At 49.2% G+C, this 25,136-nt stretch overlaps 1 protein-coding gene across 1 annotated transcript in view; it reads left to right on the plus strand.

The window, feature by feature from the left end:
* Nucleotides 1-25,136, plus strand: part of SHANK3 (SH3 and multiple ankyrin repeat domains 3) — a 358,709-nt gene that overhangs the window by 43,788 nt on the left and 289,785 nt on the right. The window contains exons 3-5 of the mRNA XM_059816355.1: nucleotides 374-577; nucleotides 4,334-4,405; nucleotides 17,727-17,835. Of these exons, the coding sequence (XP_059672338.1) occupies nucleotides 374-577; nucleotides 4,334-4,405; nucleotides 17,727-17,835 (385 nt within the window). The remainder of the gene's footprint in view (nucleotides 1-373; nucleotides 578-4,333; nucleotides 4,406-17,726; nucleotides 17,836-25,136) is intronic.

Here is a 25,136-nt window from a genome sequence, read left to right on the forward strand (position 1 = left end):
GCTATGAAGTCTGTGGTGGAGAAGTCAATAGACTCTTTATACCCTATGGGGGATTTTTAAGTGAAATTTTGCTATTATACTGGTTTTAGGCCACAAAATATTCTTTGGCACTTTTTCATATTGTACAGGTTGTTATAACATACAGGGTTTGAGTCTGCCCTGAGCCCCACAAAATGCATTAGGGGGGATCTGCTAAGTCTCATCCTTCTCTAACTCCTCCTTTTCCCCCTCCTGTAATGCACTGGCATGGAAGATTGTGGCTTTCCCATTTTATCCTTCTCCTTGTTCTTACTATGACTGTTCCTGAGTGCCGCCACGGAGTACAGGACCTTGGTGATGCTCAGCTGTAATTGCCCTCTGTGTCTCTCCACAGAAGTGTCTACGGTTGAATCCAGACGTTCCCGTGTGGGTTTCCAAGCAGCGAATCCTCTGCACTTTGAACCACAGCCTGAAGGATGTTCTGAACTATGGGCTCTTCCAGCCGGCCTTCAACGGCAGGGCTGGGAAGTTTCTGGATGAGGAGCGCCTGCTGAGGGAGTACCCCCTGAATCCAGACACTCCTGTCCCCTACTTGGAGGTATCCATCTTTTTTATCTTTAAATGTGTGTATATCTCTGTATACATGTATAGATATATATGCGTATATATATGTACGTAAGGATGTAGGACTTCCATGGTCCCTTCCACTGTAGTCTCTGTAGGCACCACAAGTATTAAGGGCCCCTGTCCCCCTCCCCTTTTTTCCCCCCACTTCCCTTCCAGGAGTGAAAGCACAGAAATTTCTGTGGGTGTATGTTTACTCACGGAGAATTCATTGAGGGAAGGCTGAGGCAAATGCCTCTGAGTCTTAGTTGCTCATGACTCTGTCTGCTCGAGAGCTCCGTAACATCTGTCACAGCCCTGTGAAACAGCTTCCCGGTTTTCTGACCCTGGTGATCCGAATGCCTTTTTTTCTAGTGGCGCCTAACTGTCACGGGAAATTGCAGTGCCAGAAGGAAAGCCAGTCTCCTAGGTACAGCAGGAAAATCACAGGGAGATCTTGACTATGAGGCTGAAGGACTTGAGTTTGATATTTTATTTAATTTACGGTTACTGTAGAGACTGGGACGCAACTGTGTGCTTTGACAGCAAATGACTGTCCCTGTACGGACCTCATTTGTGTGATGAGCGTGGAGGATAAGCTATACTATTTTCTGTTCCAGAAAATTAACTGGAGCAGAAATTAACTGAATTAACTATGTATTTACATTCACTATAGGTTCTGCCTTGGGCTGGGATTCAGGTGATAGCATGTAGGTGTTTACTCTAAGGTGACCTGCAGCATTTTTAGGGCTCCGTTGACTGTGGACATCCCCACTGGCTGTAATGGGAGTCTAGTTACCTGCACGTGGACTTCTAAATTTAGGGATCTTGTGCTATATTTTATCCACAAAGTCTATTTAGAAAGCATTACACGCTTAAGCTGTACGAGCTCTTATAAATGCAAGCGTGAATGCTGTTATTACAACTAATCCTGACTAATTTGGAAAGAAAGTGCAGCACAATTTCTTAGCAAACTAACATTTAATGTAGACAAAAACATTTGGAACAACATTGAGAATGCTTGCAAATAAACCTATGAGGTAGTAAATTCCTTAATGTTCCTTATACAGGCTTTAATGCCTTGTTTTTGTATAATTTAGCATAATGTCCATGCTTAATGTCTTAGCACACGCATCTAAATACAGCCTTGACATGGGTATTTGTTGTGTGTCATTTCGATTCTTCATAACTTGGTAAGGATGGCAGCTGAGCACTGGAGAATCATATTGGAAAACCAAAAATCCGGAATCTATTTACAAGACATAAATCCTATGCTGAAACCACTGCGGTTTCTTGAACCCAAAAGATAAATTAGCCCTCAGGGCTGCATATGAAGGTAATCGTGTAAATGAAGGGTTTGTGCATATTGACAGAAAAATTCCATTAAAAAGCAGGAATCTGCAGTAGTTCCCTGGAGAGGTGGGATGCTGGCTCTGTTCTACGCAATGGGGAGCTGTAGGTACTCCAGATTCCTTTATCGGGATAAAATAGCATCTGCAACGCAGTGTGGCACTGATTGAGCAACGTGCAGTGGGGTCTACCTGCCCATCTGCTGAGATCTGGTTACCCTCACGTGCATTTGGTGGTATTGACTGTATCCCATATTACTGGTTGTTATCTACTGTCAGAAGCTTATTGTGTCCTTCTTAATGAGGTAGTTATTTCATTTGCATGCCAAACACACCGTTGTGTTCTCACCATTATTAAACATCGCACATTCAGTTCATGCACCTTGTAAATTTGAATGAGATTTGGAAATTCTTGTGCCTGTACGTCTTGCCCGTGCAAATCCGGTCCCCAGGCGAGCTGTTGGAGCAAAACCGTTGGGTTGTGACTAGCTTAGGGTCAGCTGCCCACTTCAGTCGCTTCCTCAGAAGTCTTGCTGCTCGGTTTTGAGCAGCTGGCTACGTGTTGTACAGCTTCACTCTTCTCAGATAAGGTTTTTGCCTTGCACCTGGGTGGCAGCGTGCATTGCTCTTGCATCAAAGCCGATGTAGCCTGGCTTCCCTTCCTCAGTCCTGCCTCACCGATGCCCTGCCCTGTCCCTGCCTGCGCAGCGTGGAGCCGCTGGGAGCTCTGCAGGACCTTCCCCAGGGTCGAGCGCTGGGAGAGCAGCGGTGGGCGACTCCACCTGGGCTGGCGTGTGCAGGCAGGACGTCGAAAGCTAGCGGTGCACAGGGCAGCGCTGCCCCGGCTCAACCAGAGCACTGCCCAGGGCCGGGAGGAGGAGGCTGGGAGCGGAGCTTGTCTGCAGACCCTCTAATGCGGTGCCAGGGGTGAAGAGGAACCGCTGAAGGATGCTTGCATGACAGCGTAGGGATGCACAGAGGATCCCTGACACTGGCAACATCTGCAAAGGACCAACATCTGTAAATCAGTGGGCAAGACAGTTTTTACCTTGGAATGATTAAAAAAAAAGAAAGTTGTGTGAGAAGACATCTGCCCATAGTACAAGTTTGTGATAGACTGAAAATGTGCTAATATTTTGCCAGTATTGAAAAGTAAGTGGGATGAGCTTAGTAACTGCAGTCCAAAGATAACTTGGTGTCAGTTCCAGCTGAAATAATGAAATGTTGATGGAGGATTAAGTTCATAGCAATTCAAAAATCTCAGAATACAATTCATGCATTGAAAAAAGATCTAGTCAAACAAATCCAATTTCATTCTTTAAGGAAATTGTAATTCTGCTTGATAAAGATAGCTACACAAAGGTAGCAGCACTTGGGGGTACTTGGTTTTGTTGTACATGATATTCAGGTTCAGGATTAGCACTGTAAAACGTCAGTAGGACAAGTGCCACTGGCCAACTAATCAATGCTAAAAAGCAGTTGTCACTGTGATCATCACTGCGTAGATGTACTTCTAGTGGGGTTTCTTAGGGACCAATGTCCAGCTTGATGTGGTTACCCCAGGGACCTGGGTGTAAATGTAAAATCGCTGCTGATAAAGTCTGACTACACAAAGTTTGGCAGAGAATATAACAATGTCAACTGTGCTGTCTAGGTCATTTGGTAAGTGGGGGTCCCATCAAAGTGTGCTCTAAGTCAGCCAAATGACAAACATACAGGGACAAGGATTGCTTGCAAAGGAAGACTCTCATTGTGGAAAACAAAGTTTCTGCAGAAATTCTTTGAGCCTTTTGGCCAAGAAAGCTGACAGTAATTCCCAGTGTGGTGCTGTGGCACAATGTGACCCTGTAACCCTTCAGTGTACCCTGACAAGTAGCGAGTGGGTTTCAGGAGTGGTTGGGTGGAGTGGTTGGTATTGGAGCAGTCTGTGGGCGGCAGTCAGTGTACTTGAAAGGACGGTGGAAAGAGGCATGACACAGAAAAGAGCAGCAGACATGCTCTGAGAACAGAAGAGAAGATCCCTCAGTGAGAGATTTGGAGCTCAGCCTGCTTACGGGGAAGTCAGCTCGAGACCACCTGTGTAAGAACCATCCTGGGGAAAACCTTCCTGTTGTTAGAGAGATCCCTAATTAATTGGGAAGAGGCAGAATGAAGCCCACACCGTCTGGAAGCTGAAGCCAGACAGATTAATATGAAAAACTGGTCAGAATTTCTTTAGTGAGGAAGGCAATTAACTATTAGAGCAAATTATGAAAGAGAACAGTGTATTCTGTACCTGTTGTTGTTTTCAGATCTAGACTGAATGTCTTCACACAAGATGACGTTTACTGGAGCTGCTCGAGAGTGGTTTGATGCTGAGTGGGTTTTGTTCATCTCATATCTGACATTCTTCCCTCTTGCAGTTCCGGTACAAAAGGCGTGTGTACACCCAGACTTTGCTGGATGACAAGCAGTTTGCCAAGCTCCATACAAAGGTAAGGCTGGAGTCTAGCTGGCAAGCTCAAAGCCCTAGTAGCATGTTCAGCACTGATGGTGGCCTATCACAGAGAAGATACCAGGTTTTGGGATGTTCCGGTCTTCCCCGCTTGCCAGACTGCAGAGCAGTCCCGAGGAATGGATGGTGCCTGCTGAAGCCTGGGGTGGTTTACGTGGGGGTGCAAGCTGAAGGACCTCTTTGAGCCATGGAAGAGTGCCCATACAGGGATAGGCTGGCACGGCTTACGTGTGCTTGCAGGCAGGTGTGTGTTGGGGCTAGGCTCTGCGGGAGAGCGTGGGATCATCTTTCCGTGGGGCGGTGAGGCAGAGGAACATATGATGGGCCGGCTGAAGAGAAGCTTTATTCTCTGGCATGGAGGAGTCACTAAATGCCTGGAGAGCACAATGGTGTGCATTGAGGAGCGTGCCTTCCCTTCCCCCAGTGAGAGGCTGCAGCACACCTCCGCCTTGCACGCGGGCTCATTGCCTTGTCTCTGGCTTTAACCCATGCGTTTGGGTCAGGATTTCGCTAGTAGGATCCACATGTCAAGTGGAAAGCACTCTTGGTCTGCTGCAGCCCCCACGTGTCGTGGGCAGTGATCAAGGCATGTGTCAAGATTAATGGTGCAGGCACTGAACGGACTGTCTGGGTGTTTGGAGAACGGAGTGTGGCAGGAATGGTGCTTTTGCGTGCATGGGTGTTTCCTGGGAGGAGCAGCGCCCCACCAAAACCACCGGTCTCTGCGGCCAGGGATGCCCCAGCTGGCACAGCCGGAGGGATCAGGGATGCTAATGGTGACCAGGCCTTGAGTACGTGTTGGCTGGATGCCCTCTCGCATTGCTCTTCCCCCGGACAGCTGGGGTGGTCCCATGATGTCACTTCTTGCCTAAGAAATGAAGTACAATAATTGTGGAGAGGTCTGGGACCATCAGAAGATTTCTGCTGCCACTAATAATTGTGCCTTGAATCCACATGTGGCCCCATGGGGGCTTTGATGGTTCCTGGGGGGTGGGACCAGCAGCGCATGGGAACTGCGAGACAGGAGGAAGGAGGTGGGCTCCGGTGGTGCGGTGGCCATTGCACATCTGGGTGGCTGCATGCACTGGGCAGCATTTGAACTGCTGGGTGGCACGAGGACACCCTCGGCCTCCATCAAAGTAATTTTCTGGGAGAGTGCGTGGGGAAGGGCTGGGCAGGGAGTGGTGGCGTGGAGAGGCCGGTGGGGATGGCCCATGTGTGGAGGGCACTGTGCTAAGGAAGGCTGTGCAGAGAGGCTTTGGGGGTTCTTGCTTAGGAAGAATGTGGGACTGGCCGGGACCCCAGGGCTCCCTGCTAGCTCCCTTGTTGTTGTGTATCATGAGCTCCCTCGGAAACCCCCTGTGCAGAGCGACCACTTCCCGCAGTGGGCTGGGCAGCCTCTTGGCTGTTTTCCTTTCGCCCTCTGACGAGACACATGCCGTTGTCTGCCGTGACCCTTCTCGGCTGCTCAGCCGCTCTTGCCCGACAGTGGCGGCTCCGAGAGATGCGCAGGAGGTGCCCAGGGCCGAGCGACCACGGAGGCGCACCCGGGTGCTGTGCCTCCTCCTCGGCCTCCTGGCAGCCCGTGTCGCTGCTGGGCATAGGGTGCCTGTGCGTGGCCCCTGCTGCGGGTCTGCAGGGTGATGCTTTGCTTCTGGTCACCTCTACTCTGCAAGAGACAGGCGGGTAAGGGTAGTAAATTTTCAGTTAAAACGGGTACAACCGCAAGAGCTGAGCTAGCTGGAGCCACAGCCGTAAAGCGGAATGGAAGAAAACTTTCCTCCAAAGGGCTTGACCTACCCCAAAAGTGAAAATCTTCTTAGTGAGAAGAAGCAGGTCCTCTGTCTTGTGTTTGCAGAGCTGCAGGATCAAGAAACAAAATGCTGCTAGGGTTCAGGTTTGACTCACAAAGATTAAAGTCACGAGGCTTCTGTCTGGTGGCGTAAGAATATCCAGGCAGTAAATCTGGAAAGCTCTCAGCATCTTCCTGGTGCCAGGAAGCGTGAATCACGGTCCTCCTGAGCCTCGCCAGTGAGAGACCGTGCCTGCTGGAGGGAGGGCTGGAGGCACCTGCCACTGGGAGACCCGCGCGGCCGCATCTGAGGACTTCCCCTGCGAGCGTGTAGTAGCCATAAATGCACTTTATTAAATATTCACTTAATCACCATACTTTAATTTCTACTTAAAAAACAAATCTCCTTCATCTTGTTTCTTTATTTTTAAACCATCCCTTGCCAATAAAGTATAGCATCTGAGTGGGAGCCTGCATCTCCGCTCCCTTTTGCCTCCATCAAGAGGCTGCTGACGAGCGTTTCCTTTGGCTGGTGTTTTCCCAGAGCCGTGGGCACCGTGGGCTGCACTGCTTGTGAGGGTGGAAGAGGAGCTCTCATCCTGCCCCAGGGCTGCTCCCGCAGGGGTGCGGTGTGAGGGAGGCAGTGGAGGCAGCCGTAGGGGGTAGCACCAGGAGGGGCATGAGTGGGAGACGTGCTCGTGCGGCCACTCGTTGGAGCGATGCCGGCGCTGAGAGCCGGCGGCGGTGTGACTTACCCGCCCAGCACAGATCGACGCTGTTTCGCTGGGAGAGGGTGAGAGCAGAGTGTGCATGTGCAGCCTCCTGGCAGCTGGCTTGAGGGTGAGAGGGGGACAGAGTGGAGGGACATGGGCTCCTCTCTGGGACGGTGGCTGGCTGAGCAGAGAGAAAAACGGCAAGCTGCTGGGGACCGCAGATCCCGAGTGAAGAGCACGGTACTGCCTGCTTCTGCCTCATCTGCTGTGCTGCCTCAGCTGCGGCTGCACCAGGCACTGCCGGGCGAGGGGTCGTGGGGGGGAAAGTCCTCCTGCCGTGCCACCGACCTCGCGGAGGGATGCTGGGGGGGCTGGCGGCAGGGCAGGACCGGGTGGGGGATTCGTTCCCTGTGTCGAATGTGCAGTGAGGAGGTGTCTCTGGGCCAACTTGGGGAACGGCTGGCTCCTCCACCACTGCAGGCGTGTACAGGCTTACGTGTCGGGTCGGCTGCTGCGGGGGTTTCTGCTTCTGTCTGTGCATTTAGGGGTTGGTGATTTCTTCTGGGAAAGCAGATGCACGGAGGTGATGCCTCTGCGGTGTGGTGCAGACCATATGCGTCGCCTGAGGCGTGAGGCTTCCCTGTTACTTGTAGCGATGTCTAATCGCTTGGGCAGTGAAATACCGTTTTTTCTGAGACGTGGTAATTTAAAGGGCTGTGAAGGATTAGCTTTAGGTCTAACAGGATGGTGGGACCGCTCCTGAGGCTGTGGTACGTGCGAAATCTTTAGGCTAATGGTCTCATCTGTATGAGAGCGAAGTATGAAAAGGTTCAGAGTTTAGAGTCTGACTTTTAGTGGCGGGATACATTACTTGAATCTTTTAATGGCCTTGAAACATGATTCTTAACTGCCATTAAAAAAGAACAGTAAGAAAAATAAGAATAACTCCTTTTTTGAGTGCCAGCAGACTTGTTCTAAGAAGTAGAAAAGCTGATTTCTTGTACTGCTAGCAATAACGAAGTGACTTGGTAAAGTCAGTCAATCAGCCTCAGTCCCTTGTGCCTCTTGGGATCTGCAGGCAGTGACATTTCTTGTAGATATTTTTCCCACTGAATTGCAGTAGACCATTTAGAAATGGGAGCACAAAAAAAAATGCATGTTAGAAAAGGGCAATCGCATTGTGCTTATAAACGAAAATCTGTGCGGAAAAATCTTGGCATTTACCAAAATGTCCACAAAGGACATTGTGCTACCAGAAGATTTGGGATATTACCACCTTGAAGGCGCAAGAAGCAGCACACTTAAAACACACTTAAAGTAATTATTAGGAGCGTGTATGCCATTACTGTTGTAGATGACTGACATTAGTGAAGAGCCAGAAGCGCTGGAGCTGGATGCGGGAGCGACCACGTGTGCTGATGCAGCGTGCACCGGTGGAGGTGGTGTGTGAGCGGGCCTGCAGCCAGCTATGGGATGGAGGGCTTGTGTGTGCCCAGGCCGGAGGAGGATTTTGCAAGAATTCCAGACCTGAGGATGGAGAACAGGGTGGTGTCTTGCTGTTTGCTGGTTGGCACTGCTGTCAGTGCCATCTGCATCCCAGGCTCCCCTTTACAGCAAGAAACACATCGGACCTCATCAACTGGTGTATGAAAGCTTGGCGCAAGCGAGGCCCATGTTGCACCTCTGCTGCAGGAGACCTCTCGCTTGTCTCTGACTTCTTCTACCCAGACAAACGAAGAAGGGGCAGGACAGCAGGATGTAATGGCTGAGAGCGCGCGTAGGCTGCCCTGGGTGACTGCAGCCCGCCTGGCCCACCATACTCCTCTGCTAACAGCAGACCCGGATTTCAGTGTGTCTTGGAAGGGTAAAACTGAGAAAACTGCTGAGCTGGGATAAAGACAGTTTAACAGGTAAAGCGAAAGCCACACGCGCAAGCAAAGCAAAATCAGGAATTCATCTACTGCTTGTCATTGCAGGCAGGTGTTCAGCCATCTCCAGGACAGCACGGCTCCATCACGTGTGATGGTGACTTGGGAAGACAAACGCCATCACTCCAAACGTCCCCCCTTCTTCCTCCTTCCCCAGCTTTTGTTGCTGAGCACGACATGGTCTGGGATATCCCTTTGGTCGGTTGGGGTCAGCTGTCGCAGCTGTGCCCGCTCCCAAGGCCGTGGGCACCCCCAGCCTGCTGGCTGGCAGGGCAGGGCGAGGAGCAGAGCAGCCCTTGACGCTGGGCAAGCACCGCTCAGCGGTAACTAACACATCCCTGTGCTGTCAACGCTGTTTTCAGCACAACCCCAAAACGTAGCCCCGTACCAGCTACTCTGAAGAAACTTAGCTCTATCCCGGCCAAAGCCTGTACATCCCGGCACCATCCCGTGCAGAGGAGGTGTCCCCGCTGGGGAGGTGCTGCCGGCAGGACGGCGAGGGCTGCCCCTGGTCCTCTGCGAGGGCTCGGCCTCCTCCGCCTGGGGACCTCTGCGGGGCCTCTGTCCTGCTCGTGTTGGAGGTGCTCCAGGCAGCACCTCGAATGCTGTGTTGAGTTTTGGGCCCCTCACTCCAAGAAGGACATTGAGGTGCTGGAGCGTGTCCAGAGAAGGGCGACGGAGCTGGTGAGGGGTCTGGAGCACAAGTCTGATGAGGAGCGGCTGAGGGAGCTGGGGTTGTTCAGTCTGGAGAAGAGGAGGCTGAGGGGAGACCTCATCGCTCTCTCCAACTGCCTGAAAGGGGGTTGTGGGGAGGTGGGTGTTGGTCTCTTCTCCCAAGTGACAAGTGACAGGACAAGAGGAAATAGTCTCGAGTTGTGCCAGGGGAGGTTTAGATTGGGTATTAGGAAAAGCTTCTTCACTGAAAGGGTTGTCAGACACTGGAAGAGGCTGCCCAGGGAGGTGGTGGAGTCCCCATCATTGGAGGTGTTCAAGGAATGTGTGGACATGGCACTGCGGGACATGGTTTAGTGGGCATGGTGGGGTTGGGTTGGTGGTTGGACTTGATGGTCTTACAGGTCATTTCCAACCTTAGTGATTCTGTGATTCTGAGATGCACCGAGCCAGCCTCCGAGACAGCAGTTAAATGTTGTTATGGTGTGTCATGAAATCGATTATTTGACGTTTCTGTGGGAATCAATGAGGTGTCTATCTGCCGCTGCCTAATGGCCTGTGTGAGAGTTTGTCAGACGGTCGGCACAAGGGGGGAGGTCGGTCTTCTCCAGCCTCTTCCAGGGCCTGTGACCCCGCAGCAGCCGCCACGCTCTGCAGAGCGGATGGTTTGTCTTAATTCCAGCTGCTGTTTGCAGCAAACTGGACACCAAGAAAAGATTAGTCTTTCCTTGATACTGTAATTGCTGGAAACATCAGCATGTGCTTGGTGTGAAGGGGATGTGTTGTTTTTCTGCTCTTGCAGAGCACCCGAGCTGGGTGCCTGAGGTTGGCTTCCCCCAGCACCCAGCCCGCGGTGAATAGCGAGTGACAGAATAATTTCTCTGCAAGAAGAATATCTCATTTATTTTCTTTCATTTCAATTCAAGAGAGAGAGGCTTGTTCCCTCGCACCAGTTTCCTCTCAATGAGCTTTTCTTTTCTGGAGGGTGTTGATTTTTCTTGCGGTTTGGTGCTAGCGGAGGATAATGGACTGCGGCACGGCGGCTGCCAGCTGGGTGGCTGGAGCTGCGCCCCGTCCCCAGGCGCTCTCCTGGCGTGAACCCCCTTCCAACTCTCGTAAACAAACAAGGGCACCTCAAAGTTGCCGGGAGTCATATGCTGAGGCGGGTGTTTTGGGTAATGAGCCGTGAACCGAGCTGAAGCACCGGAGCCGTGGTTCGGGCAGTAGCCCAAAGGGTAAGGACAGAGCCAGGCTTTGGTTCCTGTCTCTCCTGGCAAAGATCCTCCTCCTTCTCCTCCTCCTCCTCCTCCTCCTCCTCCTCCTCCTCCTCCTCCTCGGGGAGCGGTGCAGCCTCACCCACCAGAAAGAAGATCCCAAAGACAGGGATTGCTTCCCAAAGGGTTTCCAGGTGGCAGGCGGTAGATACAGGAGGTGTGAGCTCAGCTCTGTGGCGGTTTCCTGAAAGACCTCGCTGGTCGCGGCGCGGGGGCAAGAGGGGTCCCGCCTGCCCGCAGCCCCTGGCCCCGACCCCTGCCCGGGCTGTGCCACTTGCCGCTGCTTCTGGGAAGGCACCTGGGAAACGAGACTCAACATGCCCTTTAGAAGAGCAAGGTGGAGTCTTACTCAGAGCTTTCATTTTATTTGCCTGAGTTTTTGTTGGATCTTGGGGTTTTTTCCTCCCCAGAGGAAGCTTGCTTCGCTCTGGTTACTATAGCCATTCAAACATACCGATCTGCAAATCACCGTAATCTTCACGCTAAATACGGTGCTTTTGCTCACGGGAAGATCCATTCTGAGCGTTTGTTTAAGCAGTTCGATAGCTTTATATAGATAGATATATTTAGGTTTTAATTTTTGCCTGTAGGAAATGGGATGCCATGCCTTTACTGGCTTCTGATCATTTTTTATTATTATTTTGATTTGTATCAAACTGCTGTTGGATGAAAGCTGAAATTCAATTAAAATTAAAGCAAAATAATGTTTTAAATGGAGTCTTTATCACTTAGTAAATGTTTGTACTGGACAGAGAAGACAAAAAGTAAACTTATCAGTACCTATCTTTTGTATTTAAAGCTGACTGATCTTATAAACAAAGGAAGATTTGGTTTGTATGGGTGGTGCTAATCACAAATTCCCAAAGGTATTTTAGTGCCAGAAAATAAGCAAGTATCATCTAGTGAGATTTCAAAATTGCCACAGCAGTTTAGGCATCTGCTTAGCTCCCCTTGATTTCAGTGGGAGTCTGACATTTGCGCTCTCTCTTCATGTCTAGTCACCTTAATACCTTTGAAAACCTGGCCCCAAATCCCTCAAGGTCTTAGAATAATGAGATCTCATTCCTGTCCCACCATTTTTTTATTCACAGATTTTTTTTTCAAAGGTTTTATTCGTAGATTGGGGTAGGAAAACAAGCTTCCTTACTTCCTCAGTTCTCAAATCTCCTTTCAGCTTTGAGTGAATCAGTCCAAATAATAAGGAAAATATTCAGTGTTTCTAGCTAAACTGAAATGGAAAACAATCGGGTAGGAAAGCTTTTCTGTGCAGCATAAGCTGAAAAACCGACATGGAAGAATGTAAATAGCAGAGTTTGCTTCATTGTGGAAAGTGGATAGAATGTCCCCAGCAAGGGACATGGCTGTGACATGTTTGTAGTGTTTGAGTTGATTTCAAAAGCTAAGTATGTTTTGCTTCTGAGTCTGAATGAAAAAAGCACGCTTGAATTCGTGACTGTGGGCAGAAGGGCCATTTAATCGCTACATTTTTATAAATGCTTGTAAATACAGACGTCCGCATCAGCTGTCATGCTGCAAACTCAGGTTAACCAGGTGTGTTTTTAAGATGGGAGAGACCTTTAGCGTAACTGAAATCTTACTTCAGTGAAAACGTTAAAGCCAGGATCGAATTGTTGTTGGTTTGGCCGCGCTCTGCATGCCGCAGCGCCCGGGGCTGCTGCGATGACCACGGTCGCACCCGGGTGGGGAGTAGCTCCCCAAGAACCTCCGTGTCCCCTCTGCGAGGAGGGGGCTGGCGGGGAGGGCTGTGCCACGGGCCGGCATTGCCGCACGGCTTTCCCTGCACCACGCAGAGCTGGTCTGGTTTTGGTTAAGCTCTTGCTCGGACCTGTGCCATGCTTTGGTGGTGGTTCAGGTATGGCTGCACCAGCTTGGTGGGAATGGGCCGCTTTGACCAAACTAGCTGAAATGGCACCTGGGGGCAGATGCCCGCGGGCTATCGAGGGGTAACTGCGCACCCCGCCTGTCGGCAGACGCCTTGCCAGAGCTGGGGTTCCTCTGCGGAGGCTCCCCAGACCTGCCGCAGCTTCTCTCCAGGGACCGTGAAGGACGTCCAGGAGGTGCTGGGAGTCAGCAGGGAGCTTGACGCGGGGTTTCAATTCACAGAATCACTAAGGTTAGAAAAGACCTGTAAGGTCATCAAGTCCAACATCAACCCAACACCACCACACCCACTAAACCATGTCCCACAGTGCCACATCCACACGTTCCTTGAACACCTCCGGTGATGGTGACTCCACCACCTCCCTGGGCAGCTTATTCCAGTGTCTCACCGCTCTCTCAGGAAAGGCATTTTTCCTAATATCCAGCCTGAACCTCCCCTGGTGCAACTTGAGGCCATTTCCTCTTGTCCTGTCCAGTTCTCTGGTTATTGGGCTGCAAAGGCAAGATGGGTGAGAGACCTCCAAGGAAGAGAGACCCTGCATCTTGATTCAATGGTTTCAAGGGTAGAGTGACCAGGATGTCTGAGATAGTTAGCAATTCCCTCTTCTTTTACCTAATCCAATTTCTGTTATTTCCCAGATCTGGCTGTTGGTGTAGCGCCATAGAGCTATCTGCGCAGCGGGAGAGTGCCTCCCCAGAATTAGTGCATAGAAACGGTGCTCTCTCTCTCTCTGTGGTCATAGAAATATTGAACTTAAATGAAACAACATATGTTTCTCTAACTTTATTCTGGAAAACAGCTTAATTGAGCTAATTATATACCTCTCTGTTGGTAAAGAATAAGAAACTGAAAGCTGTCTGATAATGGGAAGCATTGGGCCACTCTACTCATACACGCTGCTGCTCCTGGTGCCCGCAGTCGAGTTGCTGCGGTCGCTCCGGTTGCCTCTGTGTTACCCAAACGCGTGGTTCCAAACCTGTCGTCTTTCGGCAGCTCCTGGCTGCTTGGCCATGCCTCCCACCACAGCTCAGTGCCCCTGCTGCACAAACACAGCTCTTAGTAAGGCCGGGCTCTAACACCATCTAGGTTGCAATCTTCTTTTTATTTTTTCCTTTCTTTTGGTCTCTTTCCTTGTTATGCCTTAATTCAGGTTTGTTTGTAAGTGGAGTAAGGCTGTCACTTAAATCCTGGGCATGGGATTCTTGTAGTGCCGTAACGTTTCACCTCGGGTGAATGCTCCTTTTCATTATCTATATTCTCGGTTTTCTTAGGCATTTTCATTGTTCCCTGAGGTCCAGGAGCAAACTGGAGGAACAGAACTGGGCCAGGGAGGATCAGAAATCACTGTGCTGGTGTCCTACCCTCTCCCCATAGTGTTAAGCTTGCAAATTGCAGCAACTTCTTAATGTGGGCACCGAGCTGCACAGCTGGAGCACGCTGCAGAGCAGATCGGCGGCTACAAACTGATGGAAAGAGAGTATTCTTCTATGTAAAAATTAACTGGTTAAGTCTCTGGACTTTATAAATGATTTTTGAAGCATTGCTGTGGATTTGGTCCAAGACCTTGGATAGATGAACTTTCTTTGTTCTTCATCTGGAAATGCAGGGTAGTAATTGATTTTGCCCAAAGGGAAATTCCATGCGTAGACCCGTTAATGCCTGCCTGGGGCACAGGACCCGTGATGACGAACAAGCAGTGGGAGAATGCAGATCCCAGAATCGAGGATGCCTCTCTCTGCGTCCGCCTTTTGCTCATGCACTTTCTCTTCAGTTTCCTTTCTAAATATAAAAGGTAGCATTAAAAGTTGACATAGTGCATCAACTTCCTACTGTCAAAAAAAGTTTTCAATTCCTGAGCACCTAGAAAACTAGGAATATAAATGAGCACACTGCTGCTGGGCGCTGATGGTTGGGGTAGGATGCATTTCTGGGGTTGTAAATGAGAGCCGCTGGCAGGACCTCAGGAGCAGAACGTCAGGTTAGTGCCTGGGATGTGTCTGGTAGCAGCATAAAAGTGAAACTGCCGTGAGCCGCTGTCACATACGCAGAGGTGCGGTGTTTGCCTTCGCAGGGAGCGAGCACAAGGGCCTCTCCGTCCCTGGAGGCCCCAGGAAGGCTGCTGGTGCAGGGCCCCGCGTGGGCTGCCGGCGTCAAGGGGATGGGCCATGTGCTGGGGGGTCCCTTCCTCGGCTCCTGCCTCCGCGGGTCCCGTGACGTGGGGCGGTTCTCGGTGGGACTGGCAGTGCCGTGCTTGGCCGCAGGGGTTTAGTGGGGCCACGCACGGAGCATCGTCGGTTGGGTTAGGTTAGCATTGTCCACTGAATGGCAGCTGGGAGGAGAAGAGGCGTATGGACAAACAGGAGCGGAAGGAACAGGGTTAAATCTGCGCCATCGGGTGATGGTTGGGAAGAGGCATTTTGGGATGGCATCCTGGAGGCGGTTGCTGGAGTTGTCAAGTCCCGTCTGTGCTATTGCTGGCAGGCAGCTGTGATTTCCTTCAGTGTTTCTGTACTTCTGCAGTAGCTGAAGGGGTAGTGAAGCAGGAGGTGGATTTTGCTTTCAGTTACTTGTGCGGCGAGAGGGGTTCTGGGGGAGAAGTAACACCAAGCAGCGAGGGTCGGGGAAATGTCTCGCCACCCGAAAAGGCAGTGCTTGTGCCCTGCGGCAGTTGATGCCAGTTGCCCTTTCGCCGCACTCGTGATGAGAGTGTTGGTGCCGTGGGAGTTGCTTGTGCTGCACGTAGACATCTCCAGCACCTCCCGGTGTGGGTGACCCAACCCTTTTACCCTCTGAGTGGTTGCTCCTCGCTCATGGCACTGTCCCACGGTCGCGCTGGGTCTGTCCTGGTGGCACTGCCAAGACTCGTCCGATCTTGAGGGATGTGAGGGAACACCTGGGGATGGGCAGGATGGTTGGGACGGGGAGCGGGGCCATGCTCTGCACCAAGGGATCAGCTGCGGCATCCGCCGTCCCCGCTGAATCCCTGCTCTTCTTGGCTCTTGCCTTACTGCGCTGTTGTACCTGGGGCACTAAGGGGAGTGAACCTTGGAACTGAACTGCGTGTTTGTGGCTTTCTGCATTATCTTGTGCATTCCTGTGGCATTGGCATCTCGGCACGCGTCTGCGTATCGCTGCAGACAGCCAGAGCGAGCAGGTCAAGTACTGGCATGGGGGCAGTGGAGCTGCCTCACCGTAGGGTTTTGCCTGAGCTAATTAGGTCTGCTGAGATGGAGTGGAGTTGCAGGGGGTAATGCGCTAAAATGGCTATGTAATTTTAAATATGTGACCTGGCTTGTTTATGGCATGGCTCCGTGGTGCTGATTTTAGAAAAAATATGCTACATGTTTTAGGCTTGGTTCTGCAGACTAACCACACAGTGACTGAATTTGGTTTAAACCAGGTTCACAGCCCAGCATTAATCTGTCTCATCCTTGGAAAGTTTCACCTTGGTGATATTTTCTCTCTGACTTCTTACCATGGTCTCCTCAGCATGTCAGAGAAACAGCACAGATGAACTTGTGGGTCTCAAGTTTTGGGATTTGCAGGCTCTTCTGTAGAACTGGTTCTAGAAGTATTACGTTTTCTCCCTAGAAAATTAAATTTTGACAAAATCAAAATATTATGCAAAATAATATGTGACGAAATTTTGTTTAGGAAGCCTTTGAAAAGAATTGGGCATGTTTCTGCATCCTGTTTGGTATTTTCAGATTTTTTTTTTTCTATTTTCCAACTGGAAATCTTCAAAATGAAATTTCAAGTGAAGCACTTGGGAATTAATTTTGCTTCATAAAAGATATATTTTTTTCTATATCAAATTAGGGGAAAATGTTGAAACTTAAGTCTTTTCACTGGGTGAAAAATCTGCTGAGCTCAGACCCATTCAGCCAGCTGCACTGTGGTTCACAGGACCAGGAGCCGTTCCCTGACCATTGGCTGCAGCTTGACCGGTTGGTTGGAGCTTTTCCCAAAGGCTTCCCTCAGCTAATTGCACAGAAAGTCAGACACTTTCTAGAGCGCCTTTCCTAAAGCTGGCTGCTGCAGGGTTTGATTAATATAAACTCAAAAAAATCCAGCCAGCCTGCAATCAAAGGTCTGCAAATCTGGACTGGAAATGTGTGTGAGATGGAGTTTTCACACTGTAGTCTGCCCAAGTGTTACCTGCCTGCCTGGCAGAGTTGCAGTTTCTGGAGTCTAGAAATGTAATAAAATAATGTATTCATCAAGTATAGCTATCCAAAAGAGAAAAAAGGGAAAAAGCCAAACAACCCACAAACAACCTGGCGGCCTTAAAAGAGAGTCTCAGTCCCCTCAGGAGAACAAGATTTAGTCTTTTGCCAAAGACAGAAAATTACAGCAAGATTAAAGCACAATTTCGCAGCAGACAGTGTGGCAGCCATACCTGTTGCACCATACAATAATGGTCGCTGTTTGAGTAGCTTGATCTTTCCTCCGAAGTGTTTTAAGCTCAGCAGGCAGACGGGTGATCTGCCCTTAAAATGAATTTGCGACACAACACAATGTACACGACGTAGCAGCGAGAAGCGGATGAAACCCCGGGCAGTACGGTTCACCGTCGCTGGGATGCTGCTCAGCTGGCACAGCACCTTCCGTAGCCAGCGCCGTGCTGAACCGTTGACGAATGATGAAGTCACGTGTCTGTTGATGTGCCTGTGTCACAAGCGCGTGCAACGTGTGTGCCTGCCCTCGCGGTGTGTACGAACAGAAGGCGCCTTCGCGGGGGACTTGCGGTGGGGGCAGAGGTTGGTGGCTGGCAGCCCGGGACGGTTTCCATGGGGTGATCCATCAATCCCAGTCTTGAGGAGAGGGGCAGAAGGACCGTGTTCCGTGTAGATTTGCGGCATACCCTCATGTGCCCTGGCTTGTGCTGGGCGCTGCCCCTTCATTCTTGATGGTTGCCTTGGGTCTCCTGAAAGGGGATATTTCTGTGGTGGCTTCTTTCTTCATATTGGGGTGTTAATACTGTGTACTGTGTGTTTTCCTGGGGTGTCATGGCTGCAGGCAAATCTGAAGAAGTTCATGGAGTACGTGCAGCTGCTAAATGCGGAGAAGGTCTGCAGACTGCTGGAGAAGGGACTGGACCCCAACTTCCATGATCCGGATACTGGAGGTGAGACTGGCTTCTCCAGAGAGGGGAGGATGACAGAGCCGGGTTGCGGGAGAAAGGGTCCAGGGGACGCAGTGGGAATTTGGGCGAGTGGTTGTTTTTGAGGGGGTGTAGCAAATGATATATTGTCTGAAATGTAAGGTTTGGAACAGGGGGATGTAAGTTGAATTTCTTGGTAGTGTGTCTTCTTATGACGCTTGGGTCTTGGGAGCATGAAGTTACAGAAGGCTCTTGGGAGAAGATGGTGTGTGTGTGTGGGAAGGATACAGAGTCCGGGAATACAGCATAAAGTGAGAGAGCTGTGGGGCCGCGCATCTTTCAGTGGGATTCTGGGGAGGATGAGGCTGTCTGGGCCGAATGCGAATTGCTGCCCGAGGATCTCATCATGAAGCAGTCAGAAGGTTTAAGAAGTATTTTGGGGGTCAAGAAAATAAAATCTTGGCCTCTGGTTTCCCCTTGATTCTTTTTTTTTTCTTCTTTTTTTTTTTTTTTTCCTATCTGTGTGAGCAAAATTAACCCCAGAGAAGTCTGGTCGCTGGAGCGCTGGCTGTTGGGTTGTCCGCAGGCTCCTGGCTGTCAGAAGAGAGAATCAGGCTCCAGCACATTTTGCTTGCTGATGGGGCAGTGAGGCAGCACGGCTCCCCATTTCCCCTGCTGTGAAGTCTCATAGTCCTGTTCTGAGAGAGGAGTTACTGCTTTTGTTGTTCCTGTTTTGAAGTAATGCCGCTTGTTAGTATTTATTATAGAGTTGGACTTCCGTGTGTGAATCATGGGCACATTTCCAACCCATGAGCAGACTCCAATCTGATGAATAATTTTCAGTTTCTGGTTCAGTTGGATGGTTTTTCAGGTTATTTCTGAAACACTGGCTACCTCTGTCCTTGGAAATTTAGTGTGTCCAGTCCATTTTTCAGCACTGAGATCAGGTGGCCGAGTGTGGTGGCATTCACAGTATTAACCTCTCTTATCCTCTCAGATAACACGGCTGCATCCCAGCTCCCCTTTGGGAATGGCCTCTGCCAGCTCCTGAACTGGGAAGGTGAAAGCTGGCTCAGCCAAACTCTGGCAAGAGCCATTTGAACAGCGCCCAGGAATGTTTATACTGTTAAATTTGCTGGTGTAGGCACTCTATCTGAACCTGCCAGTGTCCTGATGAACAACTGCTCATATGAAAAATAGCTGATAGCATGCAAACACAATCACTGTCTGCCTGGAGCATGTCCAAACAGCTCAGATCCATGTGGTTTTCATTTTTGCCCAAGACCTTAGAAGCATTTTGAGGGATCTTTCCGTATAAAGCAAGTCCTCCCCTCTTCTAAAGCTGATCCAGCTTTCCAGAGTGTATTATATTGCAGAGTGCAGTGCGCTGCTTGGAAAGATGCTGTGAGAGTTTTGGATCTGACATGGTTTGAACCCAGATGTTATTTCACAGAGTGGTAGAGGCTTATAGGAGCAGGGTCTTGAGTCCTAAAGAGACTGTATGAAATATAGAGGGGGAAGAAGGAAAAACACCTGACCCAGATAGTCGTTTGGATCTGGTTCAGAACCAAGGGCAAAACCAGAGTGGATGCTATGAGATGCGAAAATAGACTGTTGGAGCAGTGGGAGTCTTGGACACCTCACTTCTGGAGTCCTAATTCCTGTGCAAAAAACACTTCATTACTGCTTGCTTTACAATCTGTTTCGTGAACATGAAAGAATGACATAAAACTGCTGTTCAGTATTCATGGGTTCCTGGAATTTAAGACCAGATGGAGCTATTGTACCACCCGACCTGACCTCCTGTATCTCTTCAGCAGGATGCTCTTCACCCTCGGGGGTGGGGGGGGTGTGTGTGTGTTCACTAAGCAAAGCTTAAACATGTTTTCCAGAAAGTCATCAATCTTGGTTCAGGGAACAGAAGATCCGTGCCTTTCCTTCGTTATTTGGTTAATCACCCTCACTGTTTAAAATTCGTATCTCATTTAAATTTGTATGCTTCAGCTTCCAGCTGTCCTTACGCTTTATCTTCTAGATTAAAGAGCACTTTAGTACCTGGTATGTCTTCACATGAAGGTATTTATACATGGTAATCAAGTCAACATTCAATCTTCCTTTCCTTAATTAAAGAGAGGCCAAACTCCTCCAGGCTTTCATTTGAAGGTATTTTCTCCAGTTTTCCTGCCATTTTTGTGGCTTATATGTCACTCCTCCATTTTTAAGAGGTTTTTAAGAACGCGGGTACCAGACAGCCTGCTGCCTGCCTGCGCCACTCGTCCCAGGCAGGCGCAGCCCCTCCTGCAGGTCCCTGCTCTCCGGCCGCCCGGGGCCGTGTTTGGGAGTGTGGGGGTGCCCGTGCGTCTCAGGGATGGGACCCCCATGACATATCCTGCTAGATGGAGGGACTGGGGGGGTTTCCCTTCCTGTTCCTCCTCCTGCGTTGCGTCCTACACATGCCTTAACCTGGGGTTACTTGGCCCACGTTGACTGAACGAAGTGGAACTACTAAGCAGTTCCTTTCTTGGGAGCTTTGTTTGGTTTGGGGAGGTTGTCTTCCTTTCCGTTGACTTCCCAATGTGTAGCATCTCAAACGCATGCTGCAGGCTTTCTATGGTGTCTGTTGTTCTTGATTCTGGGATTGCCTGGCCCTGATCTCTCCTAGCGCTCTTCCAAGCCTTGTGGCATCTACAAATCTGATCAGAGATTTGCATTTACTTCAGGATAATTGATGAGGATCTAGAACAGAGTCAAGTCCAACACCCTGAAGAGCCTCTTCAGCGCCCACGTGGTGGGCCGCGTTCCCCAGTGACCGCTCTGACTGCTGCTCTTCAGCGGGATTTTTGTTCATTTGGAACATGCCTGACTGACATTTTATACCACTCATTTTTAATGTCACGCAGGTCTCAGCCAAGCGTGAGTCTTACATCAATACTGCTCTCTGCATCAATCAGACTTGTAATTTACCAAGGAAAGGAATTATGTTTGAGTAGGAAGACCTATTTACTGTACAGCTTGATTGGGCAGTATTAATACAGGTATTCTTTAATGCTGTGTCAATTAAATTCCAAATCAATTTTCCCAGCATTTTCCTAGGGTCAGTGTTATTTCACTGACTTGTAGTTTCATGGAACGTTTTACTTGCCCCTTTTTGAACATTGGCCTGACACTGCTTTTCTTCTGGTCTTTTTGAATGTCCCAATATTTCAAAACGTATTTAACTTTTCTTGAACCGGGAAGATCTTCAGGGAGAAGATAAGGAGGATGATATACAACATTCTCTAGATGTAAACAATTTATTCAGTATCAGGTAGCTCCTGCAAAAAATCCTTATTTGGTAATGGAGAGGAAAGTAATGTATTTCCACAGCAGCAAAATAGAAAAATAAATGATTAGTCATTTTGCTGTCTGTATTTGTTAGCAATTATAGACTATCTGCTTAGTGACTGACTGGCTTGCACAGGGGCTGGGAAGTCATTTTCATATTACAAAATTTAAACAACAGCAGCAAACCCCCTCTCTGATAGTCCTTTGCCAGGCCAAATGTGGATTTCTTTACTCCTACGTCATTTGTTCTTGTTATTAGTCTTCATTTTCTGATTTTCAGTTTATATTGACCACTATCTATTTCATCATGTCCTGTTGATAGAGTTGTCTCTGTAACTGCTGCTGTCACTTTGCTGCTGACCTGGGAGGGGCACGTGGCAGTGGTTCTCCTCTTTGATTTATGGAGTTGTAGTTCTGGGTCACACAGAAATTGCTCTTCAAACATTCCCAGTTGCCTTTTACTTTTTAATTTCAAACCTCTCGCATTTCCTCTGATCGATTTCCTAATCTAATTTCCCTTGGCTGATCCCCTTAGGAAGCATCGAATATTCACCTGACTAGTTGGGACTTTCTTCTTTCCACGTCATCCCTCGTTGACTAGACAGCAGTCAAGTATTTAGCAGATTTATATTCATTACATTGAGATCCAAAGTAGCATTCCCCTATGTTGGAATGAAGCAGTACCTATAGAAAAGTGATCAGTTTTCTCCTTTTGAGAAAATGAAATGATATTTTATTGTTTGTTGGGTGGGACATCCAGCATTTTCCTTCAAGCCGAAGTCGCCCTGGTAGTGCAAATGTTAATTGATAGAACTTGGAGATAAACAGAAGTTAATGCTTTTTTTTCTATAGTGGTCTGCGACAAAATCTTATGAAGGACCTTTTAATGTGTTACTTCAGAAGCTAATCCACATGCATTGAACGTCCTGTTCTGAATAATCAGTGGCCCTACAATAGATGATGGGATTTTAATGTAAACTCTTTCTCTGGTCCTCCTTGCCCACTCATGTAACAAGCAGGCATCCTTAATATTCTACAATGGTGTAATTGTCCGTAGATTTCAGTGCTGACAATTATATTACAATTCCTATTACCAGTAAAAACAGTCCACATCCTTTTTCTTGTTATCCAGCCTGCTAGCGTTTTGCAATGAGCAAAGAGGAAGAAAAAAAAGTCTTCCTCACAGTCTTTGTCAAACGGGTTTAATCACTTCTGACATGGTGCATTTGTGCGGTGTTGCCCTCTTTGGAATCATTTCGCTACTGTTCCTAATTGCTCTACCTAGTTCTCAGCCAGGATCATTATCTCGCCTCTTGGTGAAGTGCAGGTCATTCACTGAGAACCCTCCAGAATGGGCTGGTGTTCCCCAAACCCAGCGTTCTCAGTTTTGCTCCCATCATGTGGCTGGTGAGTCACTTCCAGTGTTTTTTGCCCGATGACTTCTCTGCTTGTAGGACTGAAGGGATTTCTGGGACGAGCACGTGGGCTTTTCTGTTCTTCAGCTTTCCTTCCATGTCCTCATGACTAGCAAATTTCTGCCCTTTAATTTCACGGGCTCATCCAGCACTAAAGGAAAATCGTGGGCTCTCCTCAGCTTCCATGTTCAGACATGTAAATGCAAGTGCCGCTGCATGGTTCCCGTTCTCTTGGTCGGATTTCCAGGTTGCGGTGAAGGGCACCCAGACACATTTCAGCATCGGCCCCGAGGCTGGAGTCGGTTGCCTGGACTGGGCACCTCGTGCTGGGGAGTCCGAGACATCAGCGTAGACCTGGCAGGCTTGGTGCGGGGCTGGCGGAGAGCGGCCTCCTGACGTGGCCGGGAGGTGGGGCGGGATCAGCGCCTGCGGTGCCGGACGCGGTCCTTACTGGGGCGGCTGAGTCCCACCCGTGGGCTCCTGCAGGTGAGCTCAGCTGCGCTCCACCCTGTTGTCCACCACGTCTCTATTAACTGTGGCGGGAGCTTACGTACCCACACTTACGCACGCAGGCTGAACCCCGTCCCTCTGGGTTCGGCTTGAGGAAGACAGTCCGCTGTTTTGGTCTCAGAACAGTCCGTCCTGGTGATGCCTTTCAGGATCTGGGCCTCTCATGAATCTTTGTGTAAAATATGAGCTGATGGTCTTACTGAAACCAAATAGAAATCATGGAAAATAAAATACGTTTGCTTTTTTTTAAAAAACTATTTCACTTCTAGCCATAACAGTAATGAACACAGAGTTAGACTAGGAAGGAAAACCATCTCAAACTCCCTTCTTCATCCCTTTTTGATGTACCCATTTTGCTTTGCTTTGGACATGGGTGTTTCTGCTCGCTCCTCCCAGCCAGTTTCCTCGCAGAGGTGCTGATCATGGTTGGTACTCTTGTTCTGTTGCCCGTCTTGGTGCTCTGCTCTCCTGCTTTTTCCGTCTCCTCCGTTCCCTCCCTGCAGATCCTTCTTGGGCTGCCTCTGGGGCTGGCTCCCGAGTCTAGCTGTCCACCTATCCTCCCGTAAGTGTTCATGTTTCGGATGTTGCACAATGGTGCAATGTGCGCTTCTGATCCATATCTTTAGTTTGCCACCAGATCGCACATCATATGCAGGACTGGTTCTTTCCCTCCCTAGAAAGGAAAGCATAGTGCGTCCAGCTTGGCACAGCTCTTCCGCTCGGGCAGCTGGAATAGATCCGTGCCCAAAAAGAAGAAACCGTATTCCCTATGAACCTCCTCTTTGGCAGTCCGATTTTCAGTGGACTTGTTTACTAAACTAGAATTTCCTGAATTGCTGGATGAAAGATGACGAGGAGGCTATGACGAGACCCTATGTGGCAGAGCACGAGAGCAGCATTATGGACCGTGTGGTCTCGTGACAGCATCAGCAGTCAATCGTGTTGGTACAGTTTGGTGCTGCATGTGTGTAGCGTTGTAGTGCTGTACTGTCAGTGCGTTGCCCACCCCTGACTGAAACGCAAGCGGCTCTGTTACCTGCGGTCTCTCACGGGTCCGCAGCTTGGTGGGTGTCACTGTCGTCGTTGCTTGCCACTTTTGCACTGTTTGGGGGGAAATCATGCAAGTGGCCTTGCTGATAGTGATAGGACCTCAGACTCCTTAAACAAGGACTCTTCCAGATAGACTCATCAAAGCATAGGGGCCCTGCTACAACGTGGTCATCTCTAGCTCTGGTTATTGTTTCCTCACCGGTAGGGCTTCTTTGGATATATAGCCAAGACACCAAATTTGGAGGCATTGTGTGTGGTTGTACTGCCTTTCTGATGAGGTGGAGCTCAGGCAGAGAAGGCGCACAGCAATTCCCATCAAGGAAAAGTTTATCATGGACTTCTGGTTCCAACCTGCCTCCCTTCTGTTCCCCTGTAAGAAGATAAATCAGTTATCTCAAGTACCTAATTATGCAATTAACCCAAGTTTTGGGAAAAAAAGTGGCTCATTTTTACTGAAAAATGTTAGGCGAGACTCCTGTGAAGAGCTGAGCTAGCACGCTGGGATGGAGGCCCTCCAAGTGTAGGGTAGTGACAAACAGTGGAGGAAGGCTGGAGGAGGCAACCTCTTCAACCAGCACAACTGCAGTTGGAAGAGGGTATTTTAACAAGCTTTCAGAGTGTTCCCATGTCAAATTGCACTGATGTAATTTATGGTATGAATTTTAAAGTCTGCACAAGGCTGTGTAGATGGTTATTTTAATACGAATATCTTAAAGTTGGTTTGGAGTAGGCTTAACAAATAGCTCTTTTATGAAAAGAAATATCTTTAGGCTATTTTTCTTTAGTTTAGCATTTTTTTTTTTAAGTAAACATCTGTACCATGGCAGCACATATGGATGGAGCCTTAGGTTAGAGTTCTGTCTGCAAACCCATGTGGAAAAGCAAGATTCTAAAGGACACTTGCCTCTCCACCTCCTGGTAAAGGTCTTAGTATTATCAGTGATGCCTGTTTTGTAATGCTGATCATTACAAGATGTCAACAGTGGTACGCTCAGTGTTAAAAACCCAACAGCGGGACATGGTGTA

This window comes from Gavia stellata, chromosome 4, assembly GCF_030936135.1.
Source record: "Gavia stellata isolate bGavSte3 chromosome 4, bGavSte3.hap2, whole genome shotgun sequence".
In the NCBI taxonomy this organism is placed as follows: domain Eukaryota; kingdom Metazoa; phylum Chordata; class Aves; order Gaviiformes; family Gaviidae; genus Gavia; species Gavia stellata.